Source organism: Lycium barbarum, chromosome 12 (assembly GCF_019175385.1).
Source record: "Lycium barbarum isolate Lr01 chromosome 12, ASM1917538v2, whole genome shotgun sequence".
Classification (NCBI taxonomy): domain Eukaryota; kingdom Viridiplantae; phylum Streptophyta; class Magnoliopsida; order Solanales; family Solanaceae; genus Lycium; species Lycium barbarum.
Genome location: NC_083348.1, coordinates 82,952,634 through 82,978,699, shown reverse-complemented (window position 1 = coordinate 82,978,699; position 26,066 = coordinate 82,952,634). Strand labels below are relative to the sequence as shown.

Below are 26,066 nucleotides of genomic sequence, written 5' to 3'. Positions count from 1 at the left end.
AGCACGGCGTCCTCTGCCAGCACGGCCTCCTCCTCTGGGAACACCCGGTGCTGCCTGATACTCAGCCTCAGGAGCAGGCTCCGCCATGCGCCTAATCTCGCCTACCTGCCGGATACCATCCTCGGATATCCTAACCATCTCCGCGGCAAGCCCCGCAAGCCCAGGGTAAGGCATGTGTTCTAACCCCAAGATGCGTAAACGTTGTACGGCCACCAGCTGCATTTGTGTTTAACAGAAACAAAAAAAATTATTTTTAAAACGTAACAATTAATGCAATTAGATAAATCTAAATACGATAAACTTACCAATGTCTCGTACTGCCCCGCGAGTGCTGAGTATCCTACATCCCTAGGGGGACGCAAAGCTGGGTTGCCGATCAATCGGTGTGTGATCTGATGATACCAACGCATGTGATGCTCAATGGGAGTCAAATGGCCGACCACCGCTAAAGTGCCCAACCTGTTCTCCCAATGGTGGAGCTGGACATCCATGAAAGCCAAAAAATCATCATCAACGGCAGCCCGATCGTCCCGCTGGTAGTGTCGGAGCTCATGACGGACATCAGGGGGTATACTCTGTGTATGCCCAAACTGCTGTAAGACACGCTCGGGCATGTGATCCTCTACGATAACCAGGTGTATCAATGGACACCGCGACCTCCAAACCCCCTGACCTGCCCTACAGAAGGGGGACAAACCATCTAATATAGCAGCGTACGATGTCCATATAAATAGCTGCATAACATATAAATACAAATCAGTGATCACCAAGTAGAAAAGACGTTTAATTAAATTATTAATGTAAATTCAAATAGTTTTACCGCATCGTCCGTTATGTGATCAAGCTGGTCCCGGAATGGAAGAATACTGTGGTGCGTATCCACATCCCAGTCAAAACCCGCTGTCCACCTCCTCGCATAAGGCATGTCAATCTCGAGGTGATGCCTAGGTACGGGCTGAAAAGGCAGCATCCTCTCCCACGCCCATAACTGTAAGCGATATTAGAAAATACGATTTTTTAGTCATCCTTTCAAGAGGTTTGTTGACATTAAAGGAACACACACTTAAAACATTACCTGGAGAAGAGCAAAAAATCCACACACATCTCTGACGGCACCAATAGACGCTCGGCACAGGCATCTGTAAAGATACGCCAAAACAGCACCGCCCCAGCTATAGTCTCCCAAGCGGTCCAGATGCTCCAAGAAAACCAAGTAACGTAAACTGACAAAGGCACCCGATGAATTCGGGAACAAGATGCCCCCAAATATAATAAGCAGGTACAAACGGGCATGACGATCAACATCGTCCTGCGGGGTGCCGTCCACAATCGAATCCAGACCCTCCAAATAAGTGCAGAGTGCACTAAGCTGAACCCGACTCTATCCCGATATCTGGGTCGCGGCATCAGGCACGAAGTGGGTGAGCCTAGTCAACTCTGTCACCCACGTCTGACCAGGAGGAGGCTCGTACCGAGTGTACAGTGGCTCTTCATCTACCAGCAATCCAAAGAGGACCTCCACATCCTGAAGTGTAATCATGGCCTCACCAGTGCGAAGATGGAAGGTATGTGTCTCTGGCCTCCACCGCTCAACCATGGCCGTGATGAGCACCCAATCATGCTGTACCCGACCAACGGACACGCAACGATAGATGCCGCCCCGAAACAATATCTCCAACACGCGAGGGCGTGGGGGGTGCTCGCGTAAAAGAGCCCACACTCTCTGCAGCCTACGGGGACGGAGCCTAGTAGATATCCCTATAGTACAGGCCCATAATAACTCTGACCTATGATTGTCTTGTAAAGACAATACTGATCTATCAGCGGGCCCCGGGTGATCATCGGGCCTCGGGTGAGCATCGGGCGTCGGGGGAACATCGGGCCCAAGGGGAACATTCGGATCCATGAAAGAGTCCGGTCTGTACAAACTAAATTAGTCATTATTCTTGAAATGAAAGATAAATTATATTAACTAATTAATAATTTGTAGGGAATATGTGAATTATGTAGTATTATATCTTGTGAATAGTTAACATGGGATATGCAGTAAATTTAATATGTGATAGTAAGGACACATCTATGATGACAAAGATTTTTAAGTTAATTACTTTTGAATTATGTGATGGCAAAGACTTGTTAAGTTAATTAGTTTGGGAATCGAAATTCAGCAGTAATATTTGTTTGGAACTCTATTTTGAATATGTGATATATTTTTAGTTGACCAAATAGCCAACACAACTGCGATAAAATTAAACTAAAAGAGTATATTCGTCGACCACATATTTTCCTACAAACTTTACATTTTTTTCGTGAGATTATGTATTTATGAAAAGAAGAACTTTAACTATTCTTTTTAAGATAATCTTTTTTTATTTAACATATATATTCACGCTTTTAAAATTATACAGATTAACATTTCATAATCATTTACAACTTGTTTGGATGGTTGTTACCTATTGTATTATATTATGTTATTAGTTTAAATAAAATGTTTGCTTTGATTGCTACTTTAATTTTATTGTTATGTAACGACGAAAGGTCCTATTTTATGTAACCACTGATTTGGTCCTATACAATACAACACAATGCGATAACTGTCAAAACAATACATAACAATCATCCAAACAAAGTGTTAACAACATAATTATTCATTACCAATCAACTTCTTTCAATTCATAAAGAATATTTAACAAATACTCAATTAACAAAATAATAATTCATTAACAATTCATAAATAATTAACAAATTAACAACTCATAAATATATAACAAATTAACAATTCATAAACATTTAACAAATAATGAATTAAACAAAAAAAAAAAAAAAAAACAGAACAGTGGCATAAGCCACTGCCCAGCCCGATCAAACAAAAAAAAAACGATTTTTTTTTTTTGAAAATGAATGACGATTAAATGTTAAACATGCATGCAATATAATGTATATAACAAAATAATAACAAAAGTTCGTAGTAGAAAATATTAATCGAAGATTTTTTGTAGAGTTATTTTAATCGAGTTGTACGCCGTTTTTTCTCAAAATTCGAACTTAGAATCTTGCTCCTTGACTTGAATATACCGAGAATCTAAACTTTTCGGACGAAATTTAATAGAAAATGACGTTTTTTGGATGTGGGGACGGCTCACCCCCAATGGCATTTTCAATTTTTTTTTTTTGCCACTGGAGGGACCAATGGTGGAACCCGATGGGGTTTTAGTGGGGTGATATAGCGCAGTATTTTACTGCGCTATAGGTGAGAGACAAAGTCCTATAGCGCAGTAGTTTACTGCATTATAGGTGAGAGAAACTTTTGTATAGCGCAGTAAAATACTGCATTATAGCACTTAACGGCTTCGTCTCCGTGAAGTGCTATAGCGCAGTATTTTACTGCGCTAAAGGTACTTTGGTAACTTTTTTTTTTTTGTTGGGGTATTTTGGTTCAAAATGATTTTTTTGGGGCATTTTGATTCCGGACTCGACAAAGGATAGTCAGTAAGACGTTTGTCTGAATTATGTGACAAAATAACTGTTTGTCATGAACGTGTTAATTTCATACTGTCACTTATTTTACGCATTATAATAATAAGGAATAATTTTAGAGACATTTCTTCAGGTTTGATTTCATAATAGTGTGATTTGAAATATTATAACTTCCTTTAAAGTTCAATTTATTTATGACTTTAAACTTTTGCACGCTATTTACCTAAATATTAATAGTACTAGTTATTTGATTTCTCAAATTGTTTGCTTCTTTCAACTTTTATTAGAGTAGTAAGAATATAATCTTGAATTTCTAAAACGATAAACTAAATATTTTGGAATAATTATTTTTTGTAAGAGCAACATGTAAATAAGACCGGAGGAGCGACATGTAAATAAGCACCCACGCCTACCACTTTTTCCCCTGCCCTAATAAAAGGGCAGCAAAGCAAAGGCATTATTTGTACTCCCTTCGTTCACTTTTACTTATTCACTTTTGATTTTGCATGCTTTTTAAAATTTAAGAAATGAAATAAACATTTTACTATAATACCCATATTAATTGGTGTATAATCTCATTGGACTTGAAGAATAATTTGAAAATGAGTAATTAATGTAAAAGGTAAAACAAGAAAAAAAATTGTCTTTCCTTACTAGGTTAAAGTAGATAAGTAAAAGTGAAAATTTATTTTAATATAATGGATAATTAAAAATGAACGGAGGGAGTATTTGTCAATTAAATCCATCGTTTTCAAATTGTCACGTGGCTTTCGTTGCTTTCTCGGTCAGCCTATAATTAATATTGTTAGGTTTACTAACAGCCACCCCTGCCGCCTCTTCCTTACCCAAAAATAAAAAGGACAAAAACAGCTTTTATGTGAATTTGTTTGCTAATTAATGTCCCAATTTTCAGATTGATCATGTCATTTGGTTGTTGAGAAGATTTGAACTATTGGAGCTTTAAATGTCTTTGATGATTCCTCAATCAGCCGATATTTCACACAAAAATCTCCTTTATCTGAAAACTCTTGTTTGATTTCTATTATTATCCTTTGTACTGCTAATTCAAGAATGCTTTTATTTTTCTTTAGCCAAACTACAGCTTGATCGACTCCATCTATCACGAAATATAGTGATGCACTCCCCTTTTTAGTATGTCACAAAAAAATGAGACTATGTTTTTATATTTAAAAATTACTCCATTATACTTTAAACTTTGCATTTACTTTTAATGAGAATAACTTATAGCGACACAAATATATATGACTTATTTTATATTATAAATTTTAAGTTTTTTTTAATTAAATGCCATGCCCAATTTCACATAAATTTGGATTAATAAGGGAGTAATATTTTCTCCTATGAAACTGAAAAAAGAAGGAATTTGATCAATAATCTCGTCGTACAATCTCCAGAGACTGACAAACATCTTATAAATACGCAACCGGCGGTACATTAATTTTCCAGCCAACCTTTGAACAGGATTAATGGCCCAGCTAGCTGGTTCCCATAGTGTCTACGACAAATGATAAAATAGCTGGAATTTTCTTAAATTTGGTGGTTGCAGATTTATCACATATGAACCCTAAGTCACGCGAGTAGTTGTAAAGTCTATCTAACATGCATGATAGGTCCTACATATCTGTCCATTTGCTAATGCAACCCAAATCCTTTGAGAAGAGTTCACATATATACATATTTTGTCTTTCTTTGTCTTCTACACTTTACCCTCCCCCACGATGTGGGATTTCACCGGGTTGTTGTTGTTGTTGTTGTTGTTGTTGTTGTTGTCTTCTATTATTCCACTTGAAATCCCAGCTATTTCATTTGAGTCGTGCTACCAATTCTTGTATTCGCTGTTATCGTATATACTAGACGGGATATGCCCGTGCTGCGCACGAGCCCAACATTTCGGATTATAGTGTATCTATATATATGTAGTTGTGTTTAAATAGTGATAATATATATATATACATATATATATACTATGTTCAAAATACAATTAATATAACATTGTAGTTTGTGCTCCGTATCTAAAACTTTATTTTATTCGTGTTTGCTACGAATATTTATTAATATTTTTTAAAAGAGAAGACTTGTTTAAAAGAAAACTATTTTCCTCTCTTTGAGATAAAATAATAGCAATATTTAAGCATCAGTTGATACTTTCAATTTTAATTTAATTAATTTAAAAGTGTAAAATACTTATTATTTTTTATCAAATTTTGATTTTGATAATTCTAATTCAAATTATTAAATTAATTTTACATGTTTAAAACGAAACAAAGTAGAAATTAATTTTCTATTTAAACTAAGCAATGCTATTTTTTAATTTTTGGTAAATATTCTCGGTTTAACTCATTTTACTTGTCATGTTGTCTTTTGTATGGTTTTTTAAGGAAACGTGAATTAGAATTATAATTTGACTAATTTACCTTGTTTATTATTTGATCTTCATTTGATATTAAATTGTATCTTATTTTTTAAATATATATTAAGTATATTTATTTTAGTAAACATAACAAATAAATGACATGGCGGAATAGCAAATACAGCAATTAAATATTTTGAAGAAAAGTAATAATATGGGGTCCATGTTTTTTGCTGTGCAATAATTTCATTTGCTCTCACTAATGGGTTAATATGCATGTGGCAATGAATCCACTATTATTGACTTGATGGGGATACTTTGGGAATTACATGAATATTGTTTGATTTTTTAATATATGAGGTGCACGTTTTTTTTTTTTTTTTTTATGTTGCCTTGTTTTTTTTTTTTAATATGGGATCCACTTTTTTTTTCATGAGTTTGGAGAGGGTGGGGTCCACTTTTTTTTTCATGCGTTTGGAGAGGGTGGGTTCACCTTTTTTTTTTTTTTTAAGAGTGACTGTCGACGAAACATGGGTAAACCGATGCTTCTATATAGTAGAAAAATAGAAATATAATAAAGTATTTCTATCTAATTTTTAGAAGAGTTGGTAATATAAAGTATAAAATGTCATTTTTTTGCCCTTAAATAAAAAAGTGGGTGAGACCACAAAGGATTTTTTAACCTTTAAATAAAAAAGTAGGACCGAACACGAACGACGATCTTGCCTAAACCGACTCTTCTATATAGTAGTAATAGTAAAGTAACACATATAACTTTTTTATCAAATTTTGATTTGGATAATTCTAATTCAAATTATTATATTAATTTTACATGTTTAAAATGAAACAAAGTAGAAATTTGATTTTCTATTTAAATGAAGAACTTCGATTTTTTAATTTTTAGTAAATATTTTTTGTTTAACTCATTTTACTTGTCATGTTATTTTTTACACGATTTTTTAAGGAAACATCAATTAGAATTATAATTTCACTAATTTACCTTATTAATTATTTAATCACCATTTAATATTATTTTTCCTTTTATGACATTAATCTCTTTTCACATTTATTAGAGTAAGGAAAAAATGAAAAAGTAATTAAATTCTATCTTAATTTAATAGATAAGTATGTTGCTGTACAATAATTTCATTTACTCTCACTAATGGATTGATACGCATGTGGCAATGAGTCCATCATTATTGATTTAATTGTTCGATTTTCTAAGTACTTTTTTTAATATTATTTGTTTTTTTAATATGGGATTCACTTTTTTTTTTTAATATTGCTTGATTTTGTTAATATGGGGTCCACTTTTTTTTCCTGTGAGTTTGGATGTGGTGAGTTCCACTTTTTTTTATTCTTTTTTTTTTAGTACTGGTTGGTGTTTAATATGGGGCCCACAACCACAATTTTTTTTAACATTGTTTATTTTTTTAATATGGGATTCACTTTTTTTTTAATATTGCTTGATTTTGTTAATATGGGGTCCACTTTTTTTTCTGTGAGTTTGAATGTGGTGGGTTCCACTTTTTTTTTTTTTTTTAATACTGGTTGGTGTTTAATATGGGACCCACAATTTTTTTTAATATTAGTTGTTGTTTAATATATATGGGGCCCATAATTTTTTTTTTTAATTTTAGTTGTTGTTTCAAGATTTGTATGCCTTAAAATGTTGTACTTGATGCTTTATCACTTGTTCACGTGGGTATTAATTTGCTATACACTGGGTCCACTTGTATTTGAATGTCACGCATTGGCTTTGCAATATCCAAAGCTCTGCATCATGACCATGTGGGTCCTACGTTGATGTCTCAATTTGACATTTCCCACTTTGTTTGTTTTACTTTTGACTGTTTTGGCGACGAAGGCAGACGACGAAGTGCCCCAAACTCCCTCTTCTAAATAGTAGAAAATAATACTCTTTGACTTAAAAAATTTCCTCTCTATCTATATTTTGAGAACTTAAATTCGTGAAAATTCAAATTCAAAACCAGAAAAGCAGCGGTTCATCATATATATATATATATATATATATATATATATATATAGTATATCATGTTATCAGATAATACTTTTGTATTTATGTATATTGAATGAAATAAAATACCAATATTATGCAACTACTTTGGTTTGTTAATTGTAGCGATATGTATGCATATGGTAAAGTATAGAATATTTTCATTAACTTTAATGTGATAATACACACATAGTTACAGCAAGTGTACGTATTTCAAAGGACGTTGGGCAATTAAAAGCTTGAAAAAGTAGGTATATTTCAACTTCTAAAGTTGACCATTAATCTTAGCATTCATTATTTTGGGCAAACAGAGCATTTTTTTTGCATGGATTGCCCTTCTTTTGGGGTGGTCTTTAAATTTTGCTCCTCATATTTGTGGTCTTTAAATTTTATTCTTCGCTTGGATACCTGAGGTTCTGGGTTCGAACTCCCGTTCAGGCATAAAATAAAAAAATAATTTCGCAAGGCAGGGCTGGGGGGAGTGTATGCCGGATCCGACATAAAGTCCTTAAGGAAAAACTAAAGTTATGCCGGAGGGGGCATAACTTTTCCTCAAGGCATAGTTTAGTTATGCCTTATGGGGCAAAACTTTTTCTTAAGCAACTATGCTTTATGGGGCAGACTTTTAATTAAGGCATAACCAAAAGTATGCCCCATAAGGCAGAATTTTTTCTTAAGGTATAGACTTTGCCTTATAAGGCAAACGTTTAGTTATGCCTTAAGGAAAAATTCCGCCTTATGTGGCATACTATAAAAGTTTGCCCATTAAAAGTATGCCCCCACCGGCATAAACTTGTGAAGGAATTACCAAAGTTATGCCGGACCCGGCATACTTATGCCAAGTCTGCCCATAAGGCATAAGTATGCCGTATCCGGCATAAGTTTGGTAATTCCTTAACAAGTTTATGCCGGTGGGGGCATACTTTTAATGGGGAAACTTTTATGTCGGACCCGACATAAACTTGTGAAGGAATTACCAAAGTTATGCCGGACCCGGCATACTTATGCCTTATGGGCAGACTTGGCATAAGTATGCCGGGTCCGACATAACTTTGGTAATTCCTTCACAAGTGTATGCCGATGGGGGCATAGCGAAATTTAAACTCTGTCTTGCTAATTTTTTTTAAAATTTTAACTGTGTGGGGGTTCGAACCCGGAACCCATGAGATTTAGTCGAAGGGCAAAATTTAAAGATTTCAAATATGAGGGGCAAAATTTAAAGTCCACCCAAAAGAAGGGCAATTCTGCGAATTGTGAGCAGGGCAAAGTACGTTTCATACTCCAATCAAACATAAATGAAATATCAATTGCTACTCCATGAATCTCTCAAGGAAACGCTTTCAGTGTGAATGCTTTTATTTTTCAATGCAGCAAGAATTGGAGTTTTTTTTTCTTATAACAATGATATACGGATAGTTTACACATACCTCGATTAATTTGACGAAATATATGTTATCTACTACAGGTATCAGATAACTATGATCACATAGTCATTAGCTTGCACGAATGAGAATAAGTCACCTAGTATTTTTGTTTCCCGCTAAAAATTGTACCTAAGTCGTCCTCATGAATTTCAACCACTTCATTAACCACTAACCTATTAAGCAACACCCTTGAGTGGAAGAATTCTTAGATAAGTACTCTTGCGTACTCTCTCTCTCTGTATTGGAATATCATAAATGAGTCGTCCAAGCTATGCACTCATGAGTAAGAGTATCTCAAGTCAGAATCAAGATTGAGTATCTCAAGTCAGAATCAAGATTTTAAAGCTTATTAGACTCAGAAAGTAGATATGATCCTACACATTTTCGGAAAACACGAAACTCTTTTGTCCCCAGTCAAATCTCATCCAGTGTACTCTAAACATTTATACTTAGCTAAACGAAGAAAATCATATACTTATATACATGATTCATGGTCCTTTAATTTGTAGAGATTAATATACACAGGGGCGGACACACCTTGTATGAAGGGGTGTCAACCAGGGGCGGATTTACAGGGTAGAGAGGGTGTTCATCCGAACACCCTCGGCAAGAAATATAATGTATATATAGGGTAGGTTTTTTGTGATTATGTACATATATTAACTTTTGAATATCCTGAACAAATGCAAATAGTCTAGGGTGTTCAAAATTGTCTATAGCGTCCTAGGTTCGATTCCTAGGAACAACATTATTATTATTATTATTATTATTATTATTATTATTATTATTATTATTATTATTATTGTTATTATTATTTATATTTGGCTTTTGTTGGTTTTTTTCGAACCCCCTGAGTGAAAATCCTGGATCCGCCACTGGTGTCAACCGACATGGCTTCGTCCGAAAATTTTCGTAGATATATATTACATGCCAAAAAAAAAAAAGCCAATGAATAAAAGGCTTAAAATGACAAACCGTGGCAGTAAAAGCCAGTTGGTTTAGCTGTGAAGGCAGCCTAATGTGTCTGAGATGTCGGGGGTTCAATACTCAGTAAGCACTGTTTTTCTTTTTTTTTTTCCAGTTTTTCTTAAAAATATTTAGAGCCTTATAGCTGGTAGCCTGGTATTGAATATTAATTGAGATACTAAAGTTAGTAATTGACCTACATTTCGTGGAGACTGATAAGGAAATTAAAAAGATGTTGATTATTCAAGCATGCTTAAAATATGACTTAATTTAATTATTCGTTCTCCTGTTAAATTTGTAATATTTTGGTGCGAAGCTCCGGTTAGAGTTTCTTCACATTCATTGTTTTTCCTTTGTTTGGTGCACTTTGTGAAATTATTTAAATTTTTTCTAAATTGATTTTTTGAAATTGTAATTAAGTGGAGAAATTTTCCTAAAATATTTTGCAAACTTTTAAAACCAAATTTAACATCTCAAAATTCATCTTGCTTGGAAGAAAGAGGAAATAAGTCGGAAAAAAAAAACATTGATAAGTGAGAGTTGATTTAAGTTCCTTGAAAGTTGATCCCCGTAAAAGATTCACATTCGAAAATATTATCAATATGACCATGATGCAAGAATAAAAACACATTTTAAAACACGTAAATTTCAACCTCGAATCACAAGTTTTCTCAAAATAACTTTTATTGTCAATTGTATTTAATCTCTGATGGTTTGTTGAGTATGAAAGATTGGAATATTAGTGTTACAAAAGATGCAGCCTTTTAATATTGTGTCGTTATAGTGATATATTCTTTTGTCACATCTTAAATGCGACACTGCTTATTAAAAATTCTGCGTACGCCACTAAATATACACTCTCCTAATCAACACAAACCCAAGACAATCACTTTTTCTACTTGATATGATATTAAATGCAAATTTATATCTACTTAGAATCCCATCATTACTCCGCCTTATTTAACATGGCTTCTCTAACAATCACTTTATAAAACTTACTTTTAAGTTTTGGCGGTGATTAGACATGACCTAGATAGGAGAATGTGGAGATCGAGAATTAGGTTAGACGGTTAGTAGGTAATCGAGCATTGTTTAATTTTTCTTATCCATATTATTATTACTACTCTACTGCTATCTTAGTCATCTATTTTATTATTGCATATTGTTTCCTTCACTTTGGTCTTTTGCTTCGTTTACCATATTATTTAATTTGTAGTTGCTATTGTTCTCTTTCTCTTTTATTTTTTTGTATTTCCTTTTCGTACTTAATTTTGATATACTTTACTTGAGCAGAGGATGTATAGGAATCATCCTCTCTACCTCACATGTAGGAATAACACTGCATACACACCACCTCTCCTCAAACCCCACTTGTAAAATTATATTGAGTATGTTATTATTGTTGTAGTCCTAGAAAATTGCTCATAACACCTTTGCCACCCATAACATATTGAATGTTTGAATGATGAAGGCAAGTGGACTGTTGATCCTCCTCTGTTATGAAAAGACACTTCTGTTTTTTTTTTTTTGTGAAGAGAAAAGAAAATCAAAATCATATGAAACTTCGCACAAGAATCCGTTGTAGTCTAGTTGGTCAGGATATTCGGCTCTCACCCGAAAGACCCGGGTTCAAGTCCCGGCAACGGAATTCAATTTTTTTACTTAAATTATGTTTTTGGGGCCTGTTTCCTCAGTGACAGATACCAATAAAATTAAACGATTATAACATCCATCTGAATCACCGCATTACAGTGGCGGGAAAAAACCAAAGAGGGGAGTGAGAATCAACTCGTTTCTTCCTAGGGTTTTGAAAAAAAAAATGGAGAAGAGAAAGAGAGTGAGGGGAAGGAATAATAATGGAGGAATAGAAGAGAACACAATGGCAATTCTGGACACTTGTGGTTTCAATAGAGACTCTCACCACCGCCATGACGATAGTAACTACCTTTTTTTACTTCACTTTTTTCCTTTCATTTGTTCATCTCTTTTCTTCATTGTGTAACAAATTTCGTGTAGGTCTTGTATTTCTGGAAGCTATTCGCTCTGCTTCGTTACTTCCACATAATGGAACACCACCTACTATGTATTTTCTTCCCCCTTTTTCTCTCTCTTTCTATTTGCATAATATATTGTATGATATTATCATTATCAATAACTCTCTCTCTCTATATATATATATATATGCTGAACTATGTAGAGAGAGTTATTGTGGTATGAGTGCTTGATATTCTTGTTATATTAGAAATTTAACATCTTAATGTGGATTTGAGGAGAAATGAAGTTGAAAATCATGTTAATTGCAATTTGTTTTTCTTTCACTTTATTTGGAATTATTGATAAGATGAAGCTGTGTTTGGTTATAGTTTTTGCAAAGAATATTTGGTTGCTTGAATTTACTCAAAGTGAAAACAGGATATGGAATTTTCACGGCCGAATGCTGATTTTCAAATAAAGTGAAAATACATGGCCAAACGGGTTCTAAGAATGACTACTTATATACTCCTTTCACACATTGTGTTTTACCAGCATAAAAGATGACACCTTTTACTTCTGCTTTTCGGCTACTGAAGATTTTATCTCAGCTTCTCCTTTTCCCCTTTCCGTTCTCTAATTATTTTTCCTTCTCTTGTAATAAGAAATATGTGATAATTGTAGTCGTGGTTTGTTGCAAGTCTTTAATTTAGTCAATTGTCTATATTAGTGCGGAGTTTCTTATTACATCTACTGATTGATATATAGGATCACTTTTAGTTTACTTATAATTAAGTTGTATTCTTTGTCAATCTGCATGGTCTTAGTTCTAGTTCAAATGTTTGTTCGTTTCTGTAAACTTACGGAGTCCATAGAACTTCTCCCTTTTTGTATAGATGATTGTGAAAACATCTTTTCGTCTATGACTTTTGCCTCTTTATGTTGCTTGTATTTGTTCAGCTTTTGTGGCAATATAACGTTTTGCTCATTACTCGTCAAAAAGAAAAGCCAAAGAAGAAACCTTTTGCTGCGATGTAGTTGGCATGATTGATTTTTCCACCCCTCCTCCTTCAGCTTAAATGTGTGTCAGTTTAGCTTTCAAGTTACCACGCACAGTTCCTATCATTTAATTTTACGTATATGCTGGAACAGCACAATGCGGGAAGCGATTTTCCAAATTTTGAAGGAAGAGACTTCACTTGAGCTAATAATGGGAAGTTATCAACTTCTAAATGAGTTGGATAAGGTACGAGGTTGCCGTATTTAGTACGTTTAAGTTTTATATTATTGCCGCATTTAACATTCTTACTTGGGAAGTATTTTCTGGTGAATCTAGCGCTTTCCTAGGGTGTGCTTGCCCAAAATGGAGAAACCAGAATCATGTCTGCCACCGACCATTCTCAATGAACCTGGTTCAGTTGAAGAGGTATCTCTATCCTCTGACACTTGAAAACCCGGTAGTTCCCAGACGGAGTTGTTTTCTCAATATTAACTTCAATAATGATTGGCTACTCTTTGTCAGGCCTGGTGTCCATTTTCTCTAGGATTGGATAGGGATGAGGAAGCAAATAAAGGCTCAAGCGGATCAATTGACCCCTTGGTGAGTCAGATTGTATGTAATGGCTATATCACACATTTACACCAATATCTTATGTGCATTTTACTGTTTTACTGAACTTTATTATCCCGCTCATGTGAATCTTGGTGGTGTTAATCTTTCTGGTGATTTTAGGGCTTTCATTCACTAATACAAGAACTTGGGAAAATGATCAACCAGAAGTCAAAAGCATTAGAAACAAAGGTCAGCTACTCTATTGAAGCTTTCTTTCAAACTCTATGCTTTGTAATAGTGTATGTTCTTTTATTATCATAGCTTGCCAGCTGAGATACCAGTAGACGTGGAAATTTCAACTACACTTAGTCCGGCGGCCAGGTTCTTTGGCCCATATTGACCTTTTCACAATTTCCTTGATTTATGCACAGATGTTGCCATTTCCTTGGGTATTTATGAAGTATAAAACTTATTTGTATCTCACATGTTACCACTGAAGCAGTATCTCCAGGTGAGGATGAAGTATTTAACAAAGTGCTAGAATGTTCAGTTAGCTTCTGACCCTTCTTTGTCTACCAACGGCGTGCGTTTTTCTATTGAGCTTTGACGCTGGATATATAGTCATATCGAATTCCTTTGTGGATGTACATTGAATTGAACATGGCACTGACAATTTTGACTAATAAGATAATTTCACAGGTCAATTTTCTAATTGTTTCTTTAAGAAAGAAAATTCACAGGTCAATTTTGTAGTTTTATCTTTTGTCAGCCAGTTGGTTCGTGAATTTGTGCATAGTGTCATTGAAGAATTACCTTGTCTTTGTATCTTAATCAAATAATCTGACAAGACCCACTGCAGATATTAAGGAAGATGTTACTACTTCACTATCTTGTCGGTGTGCTTGAAGCAGACTTTGTGCCTCGTAATAATGCATTTAAAGGTAATGATTTTCGGAGGATTCTAATTCTCATTACCAAAAAGGATTTTAATTCTCATGAAGTGTCATGCACCTTAAGAGGTCTTCTTGAAACCATCATTAAAAGATTCGTCTTACAGAGAAGATGAGTTGGACCCTTTTGCGGGATTCGTTGCTCAACATGCTTCTGGTATGTCTTCATTTTCAAATGTTACCATTTTTAATTGTCTGGAATATTTCTACTTAGAAGTGTTAGATCACTGAGGTGTGCGTAGGATGCCTTTACTTATTTGTCTTCCACGCATTGTTCAGGGGTCAAGAAAACTAATCTACAAAGGCTTAGTCAAGGACTGTCTGTCGGTTATATGTGATGTGCGCTCTGACTTATCTGACCAATCTGAGTCCACCTCTGATTTGGATTCACTGGCACCTCATTCAAACGAAATGTCATATAATTGCACTGCTGCTTTTGTACTAGCTTTACCTGAACTCAAACGATCTACTTCTATCTATCTGAAGAAGCTCCTCAGAATGGTGAATTCATGACATTCTCTTCCTTAAAATATGTATTTGACCAATTCTAACTGTGACTTGTTTCATAATTAGATGATGGAGCTGGATATATCACGGAACGTGGCACATGTTCAAGGCCTTACCAACAGAGCTGATGGTGTGAGGTATTTCGTTGAATGAACTATTTTGCTTTAAATAAAACCATCAGATTGAGAAATGTGATTGATATCAGAGATGGTGCAGAACACCTGCTGCAGAGATTATTTTGGATGAGCTCGCTTACAATTCTGATATGCTCTCACCCTTTTTTCAGGTAATGTCCTTCTTTCCTACTTTAGTAGGATAATGAGATGAAACTTAGTATCTTTATTGGGAAGATATTAACATTTTCTCTACGTGGTCCCTGTAAATCTGACATCACAAATGCTAAATCAGACTTTGAGTTTTTGTTACACTACATGTTTCGTTGGCATTCTGATGCATTTTCCTTCTCAAGGAGAATGCTTATATGGTGAGACAATTTTCTGCAGGTCTTTGATGACCCCTGGTGGAAGCTAAAAATGATCATGCAGTATTTTCAAAAGTACACGCCTAAGGTAAACGCATTCTTCTGTCATCATGACAGATCTTAACAAATTTTAAAACCGACAGTGGAAGTATCTCCACTTCGTTCACCTGGTAGGAATTTTATAGTGGAATGTAGGCTAGATACGTGATTGGGGCAGTGTTTTAGTTTATTGAATTTAGTTTCATTATGAAGCTTAGTATTTTGTTATTGGCATTCTTTTGTTATTGTTGCTCTTTTATTTGTTTGGATTTTTGGGTTCTTTCTAACTTTTTGGTGATAGGACCAGATGCATGCATGATAGACATGAAATATTGTTGGGATGTTAGATAGTATGCTACTGATACATACCTCTCCCATGCTTTCAATAATACTTCTAACCTTTTCTACTAACCTCTTCTTCTATCCTATTAACCTTTTTTCCACTTTTTCGATTATTGGGTTCATACTGCTCAATATCATGTGACACTATTAACGGCAGGTGTAGGTAAGTCATACGAAGTGTCCTACCCTTCAGTTGAATACTTATGCTATTTGGTCCATGCTGTCCAACCATCCCACTGGGATAATCCACACTTCTTTGAATTGATCTGCTGTTCGAAAAGCATAAAAAAGGTTTTCCATCTCCATTTAGTAGGACATTTACATGTTTTCATAAGCTGAAGCCGTGATCGTTGTGATTCTTGCTACCACATAAAAGTCAACTTCTAGTGAAGCTTTGGTACTTGTACACGTTTTCATGGGAGTTGAGACTTGACTGTAGTGAGTAGTGACATTTTTCTGGACGCTATCTAGATGTCCTCAGTCCTATTTTTTGTTGCAGCATGATGCATTCAGTTTAAAGGCAAGAAGTGTACTCTCATTTTATATATAAATACAGGGATGAGTTGATAGTTAATTTGTCAAGACATTAAATTCAGGAGATGTCCAAGCTGTTAAATAGTGTGTAAATTCTAGGCAAAGACTCATAACCTTTGCTTGAGGAATCCTTGGACTCTGTAGATATTTTACCGTGAGACTTAGTATTAGACATTAGCATATAGCAGATGGCTCCTTTCTCATTCTAGCATTCCATATACTTCCTAAACACAACTGTTCGTTTGTGCTGTCTTAGTTCATATCGTGCTGGTTTCTTCATTTTGTTTTTGATGGCAGAAATGTGAAGTCGTGCATGTAAGCGTAGGAAATTCTTTATCAAGATATTTACTTTTAACCTATGTTGCTCAGACTCTTCACATCTGGTGCGGCACCCGTGTCGACGCGACATGGGTGTGGGTGTGGGATCCGTGCCCGATCTGGTCAACCAATTTTGGGTACTTTGACCAAAATCGAGGGAGAAATTCTGGACAGATTCATTAATTTATGTAATCAAAACAAAAGCTATTACTATTGTGAAATTGAAGAAAATGGAATAACTTGATCAATATTTTCTCCTCAAATTTTCCACATAATATCTCATAATTTAGGTTTTATAACTCAATTTTAGAATTTAGAATTATTTTTTTCCGAATCCCCGCACCCGTATCCGTACCTGGATCCGTACCCACAAATCTTAAAATTTATATCATGACAAATCCGACCTCTAGATCCGTACCCTTATTTGATACCCGTACTCGAGTCCGAGCAACATAGCTTTTAACCAGACTTATCAAAAAAAGTACTATTTACCTTTAACCAGTGCACCTGCCAATCTCTTTCAAATTTAATCATGAATTTCTGTACAGATATTTAGACTCTGGTCGATGCATAGTTGAAGTACTAGGCATGATTGTGGAACCAGTCTGTTGCTTAATGTCTTGATATTCAAGAGCTTTTGCTTTCAATTCATCACATTCGACGAGTATGGATAGAGGTTGCAGCCTAGATGCTTTATGGAAATATTTATTGGGAGCTGGAAAATATGGGGCATAAATTTTCCGTAGCTCCTCTATGGGAAATGGTATACAAGCAAGTTCCCTGGACTATTGCAGAAGTCCTTAGTTTTGAGTTTTGACAAGTTGAACATTTTCAACATATGACTCGTTTGCGTTTCCTTTTTTAGGAATTTCAAAAGATTCATGCCCCAATTTTGTTTTTGGTTCTGTTTTTAGTTCCCTGTACCTTATATTGGTTGAGGTGTCATCTATCAGAAAGCTTGTTCTATTTGGTTTTCTCACCATCTTTGTTTGATGTTGCCTGGTTTAATGCAGAGGTTACAAGCTAGAATTTTGAGAAATTAATACCAGTTTAATGTACTCCATGTTGCAGTCCTTATTAAAACCACTTAAATTTACTCGTTGCAGTCTTCTGTTCGTACGAGGAGATTAAACAGTCAAGTGAATGATTCCACATTTGAAGGTATTTTGAAGTGCTTCTCAAATAGCAGCAGCACGAAGAGTATCATAAAAAAAGTTGGAACAGATGTTGCCCAGCTGCTTCTAGGACATGCCTTTTTGGTGATTCTTCTTACTCGCAAACAAATTTGTTCACTTCTAGGATATCCAATTTTGATTCCTTGAATAGTAAATTCACTTGCAGAATTTCCAGAAGACGTTGCTGCAAAAAGATCTTTGAGTTCAGTTATAGATAATCATTATCTTTTCCTGACCAGGATAAGTATTTCATTCTCTTATAGGCCTACTTGTCAGTATCGGTGGAATCTTCTGCTGAACATGTTCATGATTTTGAAGAGATAGTTAAAGGAAGCTGTCTCACAGAAATCTGCAAGCTCATAATAGCCGCTTTTACAGCTATCAGAAAAGAAAACAAGTAAGGTTCACTTGGTGTGTGTTGAGTGGTTTGCTTTCACCTCTCAAGATATTCTTAATTTCTTTTTCTTTTTCTGTCGCTGTCATATTTATGGAACCACCCATTGCACAAGCTTCACGTTAATGAATTAGGCACCTACTGGCTTTAGATTCCCTAATATCTGGGCAAATATGAAGTTCATAAGAATCTGCAAGATGACAATTGAAGTACTATATTTGTCTTTTTCCCCTGTGAATTATGCATAGATCACGTTCATCTTATTACTTTAGCTTCTCGCAGAAACATGTACCTGAGGTGCGTAGTTCCATGTAGAGCTAAATGGTATGAGATACAAATCCGGAAATAAGATCAAAAGGGCACGTTTGATCCAGAAAATTATGATTAGAAGGGCTAACCTTTGATTTGGATTAGTGCTATAGTTAGAAAAACAACTGGGTGAGATATAAGTCCTAATAAATTAGAATTCCTGGTATCGTTCGTAGCTAGGAAGGAAAAAGAACAAGCAGCAAGAGAGGATTACAGGGTGTACCCAGCTAGAATTCCTTTTGCATATTCTGGCGAAGTGTTGAAAAAGCCATTTTAGCTATTAAGTGCATTTAAGTCTCTGTTCCGCAATCCTGGATTTCCTCTCCTTATGGATTCGTAGTATTAGAATAAAACTTTATTTGATGCCTCAGACTATATACTAACATGGTAATATACTGTTGCATCAGTTAATAAGTTGACATATCATGATGCAGGAACACAGAAATTTTACTTTTTGGTAGAGAAGCGGTGTTTACAGCAGCAACCATTCTTTCAACTAAGTCATAAGTGAAATGGTTACTATTTGTTGCTGATGATGTATATTTTGTTCAAATGGACGCAATTAGCAAGCCCCTACCTCTTGAAGTTGGCCTAATGATTTTTTCACACAGCAATAGGGGTAAAAAGTTGGTCAAGGAAACCTCAGTTTACCTATGTGCCTTCTATGGTGATTGGTGAAATTTAATTCACCTCTAATTTTGCAACGGCACTATATGACAGCAAAATAGATTTGCATTATTAGTTTCTATAACTTCTGGCTGGTGAACTAAGGCCCTCTTTGACAGCAATGGAAACTGATGGAGGCACTCTTGTAGCTAAAGGAAAACCAAAAAATATAGCACTGTCTAAGGAGATTGGCAAATGAATATCATTAGTGAAAAAACGAAGAAAGTCTAATGTTATATCCTGTTCAATTGAAACTGTTTGATGAATTAGTTGGAGCGTCATGGGCTTATGAGAGGTGGTGCGTCTGCTCGGAGGCAATTTGCAGGATGTCCTTGAACGATTTTGATGCAGCGTACTAGCGATTTGGTTTGCAGCTATCTCAACAAGTGATAAGAGCCATAAACTGAATTTGTGTTCATCATACTTTAATTCAAGTGAAAGAGTTTGGAGTGTATTCATGTATGAATAACAAAATTCCACCTGGGTACTTTCTTTACATTTCTTCAACTTAAGGAAGAGTAATTGTTTTTCTTTTACCCTCTTTTGACTCCTTACAAGGTTTCAGATTACGAAAATTTTATAAATGAATAACCCAACGCTTCTTGTTGCTTACTTTCAGAACGTGAGATTTATCAATCAAACTTTTTTTAAATGAGGTAAAGTTTGATATTTATCAATCAAATAGCTACAGAAGTGCTTAGGAATCAATTCATCAATTGCTTCAGTCTCATTTTGATGGTTGTGCTGAGTCGAGATGCATAGTGACAGGGCCATCATTGATCAAGTTGACCTGCCAAATTAAACAAATACACAAGTCTGAGCACAACGCCCGGTTCAACTGAACTTTAAAGCTAAAAAGATGTTTAATATTTTCGGGAACCTTCACCTTCATCATTGCTCCGAAGACACCATCTGCAACAAATCAAAACAAAAACAAAAAAGTTACATAGGTAGGCACCTCGTATATACAGTTTCTGCAATTTTAGCATTCTCAAAAGGAAAAGAAAGAAACTTGAAGTGCAGACGTTACTCCTATGGATTCATTATTCACCGAGTAAGCCAGTAAGGCAATCTGACACCCCACAACATCATAAAGCATTCAGTCAAGTAGCTGAGCTTATCTAAGGTGACTAAACAAGTACAATCATAAAATAAGAGGATATAATACTTTAGGCCTCATCAGTCATAACAAGAATAGGAGCATTAAAGCCAGCCAATCTTTGACCACTGCAGAGAGAAATATAACTTCTTTGCACATGCAGAAGAAACCATTAAACCGTCTCGAGAGAACAGTCATACCGATGAAGAACTACTTTATTACCTACAGACTAGAATATCTTCAAGAATTGGAGATTTTGAAAGACGGCAGATAATAGTTCAGTTTTAAGATCTATGATACAGATATATGCGACATTTTTCTACACCAAGCAGATATAAGAGGCCTAACAATGAATAGTTGACAGAGAAACACCATGGATGCAAGACCAACAGCCTTATCCAGTGAAGTAGTTATCAGATGTGAGTATGGCTGCATGGATGATGTTGAACACAAATCTAAAAGCTTAGGCTTGTAGAAGCTCATCCAAACACTTCAAATACGTAGAAGAATATCTCACAATGGCTGGAGAAATTTGGCCTTGTCTTCCAGATGTAATGATATACAAGTATTCTAGTATGAGGAAATTATTCTTTAATGCTCTTTCTCACAGCAGGGGCTAGGCCCACGTATCACGCCATTACAGATTAGAACATATTTCAAAATTCCACATTAGATCTCTTTAGTTTAAGGCAAATTCCGCACTAAGTTTATGACTCTTCCCTTTTGTAGCTGAAATTGTCAAGGTTGAGTTAAGGAAAAAAGAAAGTATTAGCATTCTGTACTAGAACCTTCAGGATCAAGTTGTCAACATGTGTAGCCTGTGCACGGAGTAAAGATAAGCAAGTAATCTGCATTGAGGGCAATGAGATCCCGCAGGAGGCAAAATAGTAGTGTTGACAGCCTGAAACTGGTGCTAACTTGTTATGAAAGTGACGTAGGAAGGAGTTCAGTCAAAAATATAGACGCCAGTCAGCAAAAGAACAAGAGAGTCAGAAAGCGATGTCCACTTTTGTCTTTTCGTAGGACAATTGATAACAGAAAGGAGATCAAAACGGAGACTTCACGGAAAAAACATTATTCACCTTTGACTGCATCCTGTTTGTAAGCTTTCTGGAATTTCTCAACCAAAGAGGCATAGAAGGGTTTCGCTTTCTCAGGAGGCATTGCGACGTGAAAATCCGGCTTGTTTCCCTTCATAATCCCATAGAGTGTAAACTGACTCACTGCACCATCCAGTAGTATTAGACATACAAGTAAATCATTATACACCCTGATCAAAGTTTTAACTTATTTTCTCATCATTGAGACAGTCAATGCATCATCTTTAAAGCCACTGTAAATTATTTTCCCATCATAGAGTTTTTTTTGAGATGGTTTGATGCTTTTCCCATCATAGAGTTTCAAAGTATCATATCTTTAAGACTTGACCATTGCGAGAACTTGTACAGCAAAACAGTTACCTAATAGAACTTCATAATTCTTCTGAACTACCTGCCAATGGACAATAGAAGCCAATAAACTTAATACTGAAGCAGTGACATAAAACTAAATGACAGTTCTACGCAGTAAATAGTACAGTTCTATTTTTCTAAATGTCCAAGTTATGCAATAATACTACCATCAGTCCATCATTTACAACGATGCATAAGAAACTCTGACAAGATATGAAAAGGAACAATGATATTCTTACTCTATAAATCCCCAATAACATGGTGACATATTCAAATTAGTCTTGCATAAGAGTTTAAACACCAAACTTCTTAATAAGTGTATAACTAGCTTGAGGATCTATTGGGGTTAAAGATCTTCTATATCCTACTTTCTGCTTTTTAGACATTATCTTCCATGACAATGCCATTCAATTTTTGGTTGAACTTTAATCCTTACACTTTTCATCAAATAATATATATGCAAGAAATGAAAAGTCTCTAAATGATGTTCACATATGTAATATGTGCCACAGTTTCTAGTTGGTATTTTGGTAACACTTACATGGGATCAACGCACTCCATCCATCTCAAAAAGCTAAACCTATTTGACTTTTGTGGAGTCTAATAAGAATGACAAGTTCAATAGGTTATTACATCAAGTTTAGTAGAGAAAGGAGAAAATCTTTGTCATTTAAAAAACTAGGCCAAACTATTTTAAATGGACCAGAAAGATAGGTCTAATTAAATGGAACGGAGAGAGTATGGTCAATGGCACAAAGGGAGTACAAGAAATGGTCCATTTACATTCTTTGTGAAGTAGAAATGCAGTTCGTCTTATTGTTCTGTCTGAAGTTCGAGCCATGATTTTGTCTCAAAATTTCAGAAAACTGGAATCATATTTGCAATCTTAGAGTATACAATCTCCCATCTTTCATAGAATCTCCAATAGAAGTTAAAAAGCCGAACGAGAGCAAGTATTTTTTTAAAGCAACAGAGTCAAAAAATTGAATACACCATTACATTGCAAAGATGAACTTCTCATTTTCTAAACAAATGTAACCTCCAGTTAATAACAAAGGGAGTAACTTATCCATTTTATCCTACTTCCTTTTACAGTGTATAAGGTAGCAACAAGTTCAATAAATCAAATAGACCTCAATCACAAAACAGTTGGTAAATTAGTTGGCGTCGGTTATATGAACGCTGTATGTATACACTCTTTCTTTTCCTCTAATTAATTGGACATGGAATACTCTTGTTATGCAGCCAAAGGTTCATCTCATGAAATGAACCATTCTGTGTCAATGCTTATCAGCAGTATACCTTCTAAGAATCAACTAGCATAGGAGGTCAATTTTTGACAAAATAATAAAGCAATGATTCAAGCCAAAATTTCCAATGTCCAATCAGATAATCGGTTAATAATGGTACTAAACAGGCAGTAGATAGCCGTAAAAATCAACACTCAGAAACCACACATATTATATCAGGCAAGAATAAATATTCAAAATTCCATCATATAGCAACAAAAGCTCATAATAAAGGTGTTCACTCTACAGCGAGAAGCTTCATGACTACATGGAATGTATAAATGAATTGATCAGAAAATTAAAAATAAACTACTCCATCCATTTCAAGTTATATCACACACTTTTCATTTTTGAAATGTTGTAAATCTTTTGACATAACTTCATTGACATATACTATCATTCTAAACAACTTTTACAACAACCCAGTGAAATCCCACATCGTGGGGTCTGGGGAGGGTAGAGTGTACGCAGATCTTACTCCTACCAAGGTAGGATAGCTGTTTCCGAAAGACCCTCCGCTCAATACAAGCATAAAAAGAAGTCAGATAAGGTTAAGAGATTCAAAGCGATACGAAATGAAATAATGCAAGCGACACAGATAACACAGGATAATCAAAGCACATGAAATAACAGATAATAGCAGAAATCTGAGCACAAAAAATTATATTGTGCTAATGCGACTACTAATAAACTTTTACAACTTGAAGAAAATTCAAGTTTAGAATTTGCCGTGAATAAATTCCTTTCAGCCAGTACTTGAGTATTTTTTTTTTTGTTCCACTACTGCTAATATAATACACAAGTCAATTAACATTTTAACTTTGAGTTCAATCAAACACCACCATAGAAAATGAATCAAAGGTGTAACGTTGATCAATATAATTAACCAGCACAACAGAGAGTGAAAATTACACTGTGATCCCATGTCTTTCCAGTTTCCTCATTTGGGAACAGTCTCATATTCAACACTTTCCGGCATCTGCAATATTACAAACATCAACAGAAAATATTTCCTATTAAGCATATCGAAGTAGTACTAGTGTGACAGTTAAGTTACATGTAGTCAGCATCGGAGTCAGAATCTGATTCATGAAGGCCCACGAGAACCAGCAAGCCCGGCCCGATTGCTGATATAATACGCCCTTCCACCTGCCAATTTACGTACTAGGTGAGCAATGACAAGTAGTATTATTCCTAGCTATATAAAAAAAAATAGGAGGTTTGACTTTGACCTCTACACTGGCTGAAGCAACACGCTGGACTACGGCCCTCATTTTTGGATCTGACAAGTGAAGTGCGCGATTATGCCGTAATATAGCACGGCCCTGGATTTCGTTATTCTTTGACCAAGCTTTTAAAATTAGCATATTTTTTAATAGTGTTTATTTTAAAGTAATTTAAATGAGAAGTAGAAGTGTTTGATAATTAATTTAAATTTGTTTTTGAATATTAATTAGTATTTGATCAAACTTTTGAAATATATTTATAAGTGTATTTTCTTAAAAGTATTTATTGTTAGTAACAAACTATTTTTTTAGCTTATGCTACTCTCAATCATTTATTCTCTTTTAAAAGTTTGGCCAAACATTTTAAATTTTTAAATAAACACTTTTTAGAAAAGAAATGAGTGCTTTTAAGCCTCCAAACGCTTGGCCAAACAGGCTCTATTCGGGTTATTGGGTTATTGCTGCTCCTACTGTTCCTATTCGGGTTATTGAGTGATTGCTGTTCCTATTCCGTATAATATTTAATGAACTAGTAGATTTGAGATATTTCTTGTGTATTTCATCAATGGAGAGTACCCCTATATATACAAGCCTATGTATTTAAAACAAATAAAGAAAGCAATTAATCCTGTACATATTTGTCTATCTTCTATTGGCTAATTCTCTAACAAACTTTTATTCTTTATACTGATGGGATTTTCTGATTTTATACAGGTGTGCACAGGTGTCATTTTCACCAAGTTGTATGGCCAGATTTGTTTTATCAACTTTTAATGGGTCAGATCTGTCCACAGCTTTGTTGGGCTCAGATTCATCTTGAATTTGTACACGGGCTGCTCCTTTGTCCAAATGCTTAAATTGGGCTCGAGTTGAAGAAGCCCAATGTGGATAAATGGGATTTGCATCTGATGACCTTTTTGCATTTGATAACCCTTCTTTGTAATCAGAACACTCTTTGTCTTTGTTAGTATCGAATCCCTTTTTCTCTTCTGTTGTGTTCTTCAACTCAAACTTTTGTGTCAAATTCTCAAGATCCCCCCTCAAGTTAGAGGGTGATGAAGTCGCACCCAACTTGGATAGAATAGAATTGTGGTAAGGTCCAGGTAAGGGTTTGGTAAAGATGTCGGCAAGCTGTTGTTTGGAAGGGATGAAGGAAAGGGAAATCAAACCAGATAAGAGTTGTTGCCGAACAAAATGGTAATCGAGTTCTACATGTTTGGTTTGCTCGTGAAAAACAGGGTTGCGAGATATGTGAATTGCCGCTTGGCTATCGGAAAAGATAGGAATGGGAAGAAGAGGGGAAATGGATAGATCAGTTAGCAAACGACGAAGCCAGGTTAATTCAGTGACTAATCGTCTCATTGATCGATATTCTGACTCGGTTGAGGACAAAGAAATTGAATCTTGTTTCTTGGACTTCCAAGAAATCGGTGAATCCCCTAAATTGATGAAGAAACTACTCACTGACCTTCGTGAATCGCGACATGAAGCCCAATCGGCGTCGCAAT

The 26,066-nt window shown here is 35.1% G+C and overlaps 2 protein-coding genes and 1 non-coding gene across 3 annotated transcripts; 2 read left to right on the top strand and 1 right to left on the bottom strand.

Annotated features, from left to right (window-relative positions):
• Positions 1-11,830: 11,830 nt before the first annotated feature.
• TRNAE-CUC (transfer RNA glutamic acid (anticodon CUC)) lies at positions 11,831-11,903 on the top strand. The gene has a single exon. It is a non-coding gene; the product is annotated as a tRNA-Glu (tRNA).
• Positions 11,904-11,940: 37 nt separating this feature from the next.
• LOC132621245 (negative regulator of systemic acquired resistance SNI1) lies at positions 11,941-20,029 on the top strand. The gene is made up of 15 exons (XM_060335434.1): positions 11,941-12,192; positions 12,272-12,338; positions 13,379-13,472; positions 13,563-13,652; positions 13,749-13,826; positions 13,959-14,027; positions 14,638-14,719; positions 14,836-14,885; positions 15,008-15,229; positions 15,302-15,372; positions 15,452-15,521; positions 15,739-15,804; positions 18,056-18,208; positions 18,388-18,521; positions 19,262-20,029. Exons 1-15 carry the CDS (start codon positions 12,075-12,077, stop codon positions 19,332-19,334), a joined length of 1,437 nt encoding a protein of 478 aa, XP_060191417.1. The 5' UTR covers positions 11,941-12,074; the 3' UTR covers positions 19,335-20,029.
• A 92-nt stretch (positions 20,030-20,121) lies between these two features.
• Positions 20,122-24,704, bottom strand: LOC132621246 (uncharacterized). Its single transcript, XM_060335435.1, has 7 exons — positions 24,565-24,704; positions 24,390-24,481; positions 24,245-24,311; positions 22,053-22,083; positions 21,675-21,815; positions 20,380-20,405; positions 20,122-20,283 (listed from the first exon to the last, which is right to left on the bottom strand). Exons 1-7 carry the CDS (start codon positions 24,697-24,699, stop codon positions 20,221-20,223), a joined length of 555 nt encoding a protein of 184 aa, XP_060191418.1. The 5' UTR covers positions 24,700-24,704; the 3' UTR covers positions 20,122-20,220.
• Between the last annotated feature and the right edge of the window lie 1,362 nt (positions 24,705-26,066).

Coding starts and splice junctions, on each gene's coding strand:
- LOC132621245 (XM_060335434.1), top strand. CDS start 12,075: ATGGAGAAGAGAAAGAGAGTGAGGGGAAGGAATAATAATGGAGGAATA. Junction 13,473..13,562: donor TTCTAAATGAGTTGGATAAG/GTACGAGGTTGC, acceptor TGGTGAATCTAG/CGCTTTCCTAGGGTGTGCTT. Junction 14,886..15,007: donor CGTTGCTCAACATGCTTCTG/GTATGTCTTCAT, acceptor CGCATTGTTCAG/GGGTCAAGAAAACTAATCTA.
- LOC132621246 (XM_060335435.1), bottom strand. CDS start 24,699: ATGCTAATTTTAAAAGCTTGGTCAAAGAATAACGAAATCCAGGGCCGT. Junction 24,482..24,564: donor TTGCTTCAGCCAGTGTAGAG/GTCAAAGTCAAA, acceptor GTAAATTGGCAG/GTGGAAGGGCGTATTATATC. Junction 24,312..24,389: donor GACTCCGATGCTGACTACAT/GTAACTTAACTG, acceptor GTAATATTGCAG/ATGCCGGAAAGTGTTGAATA.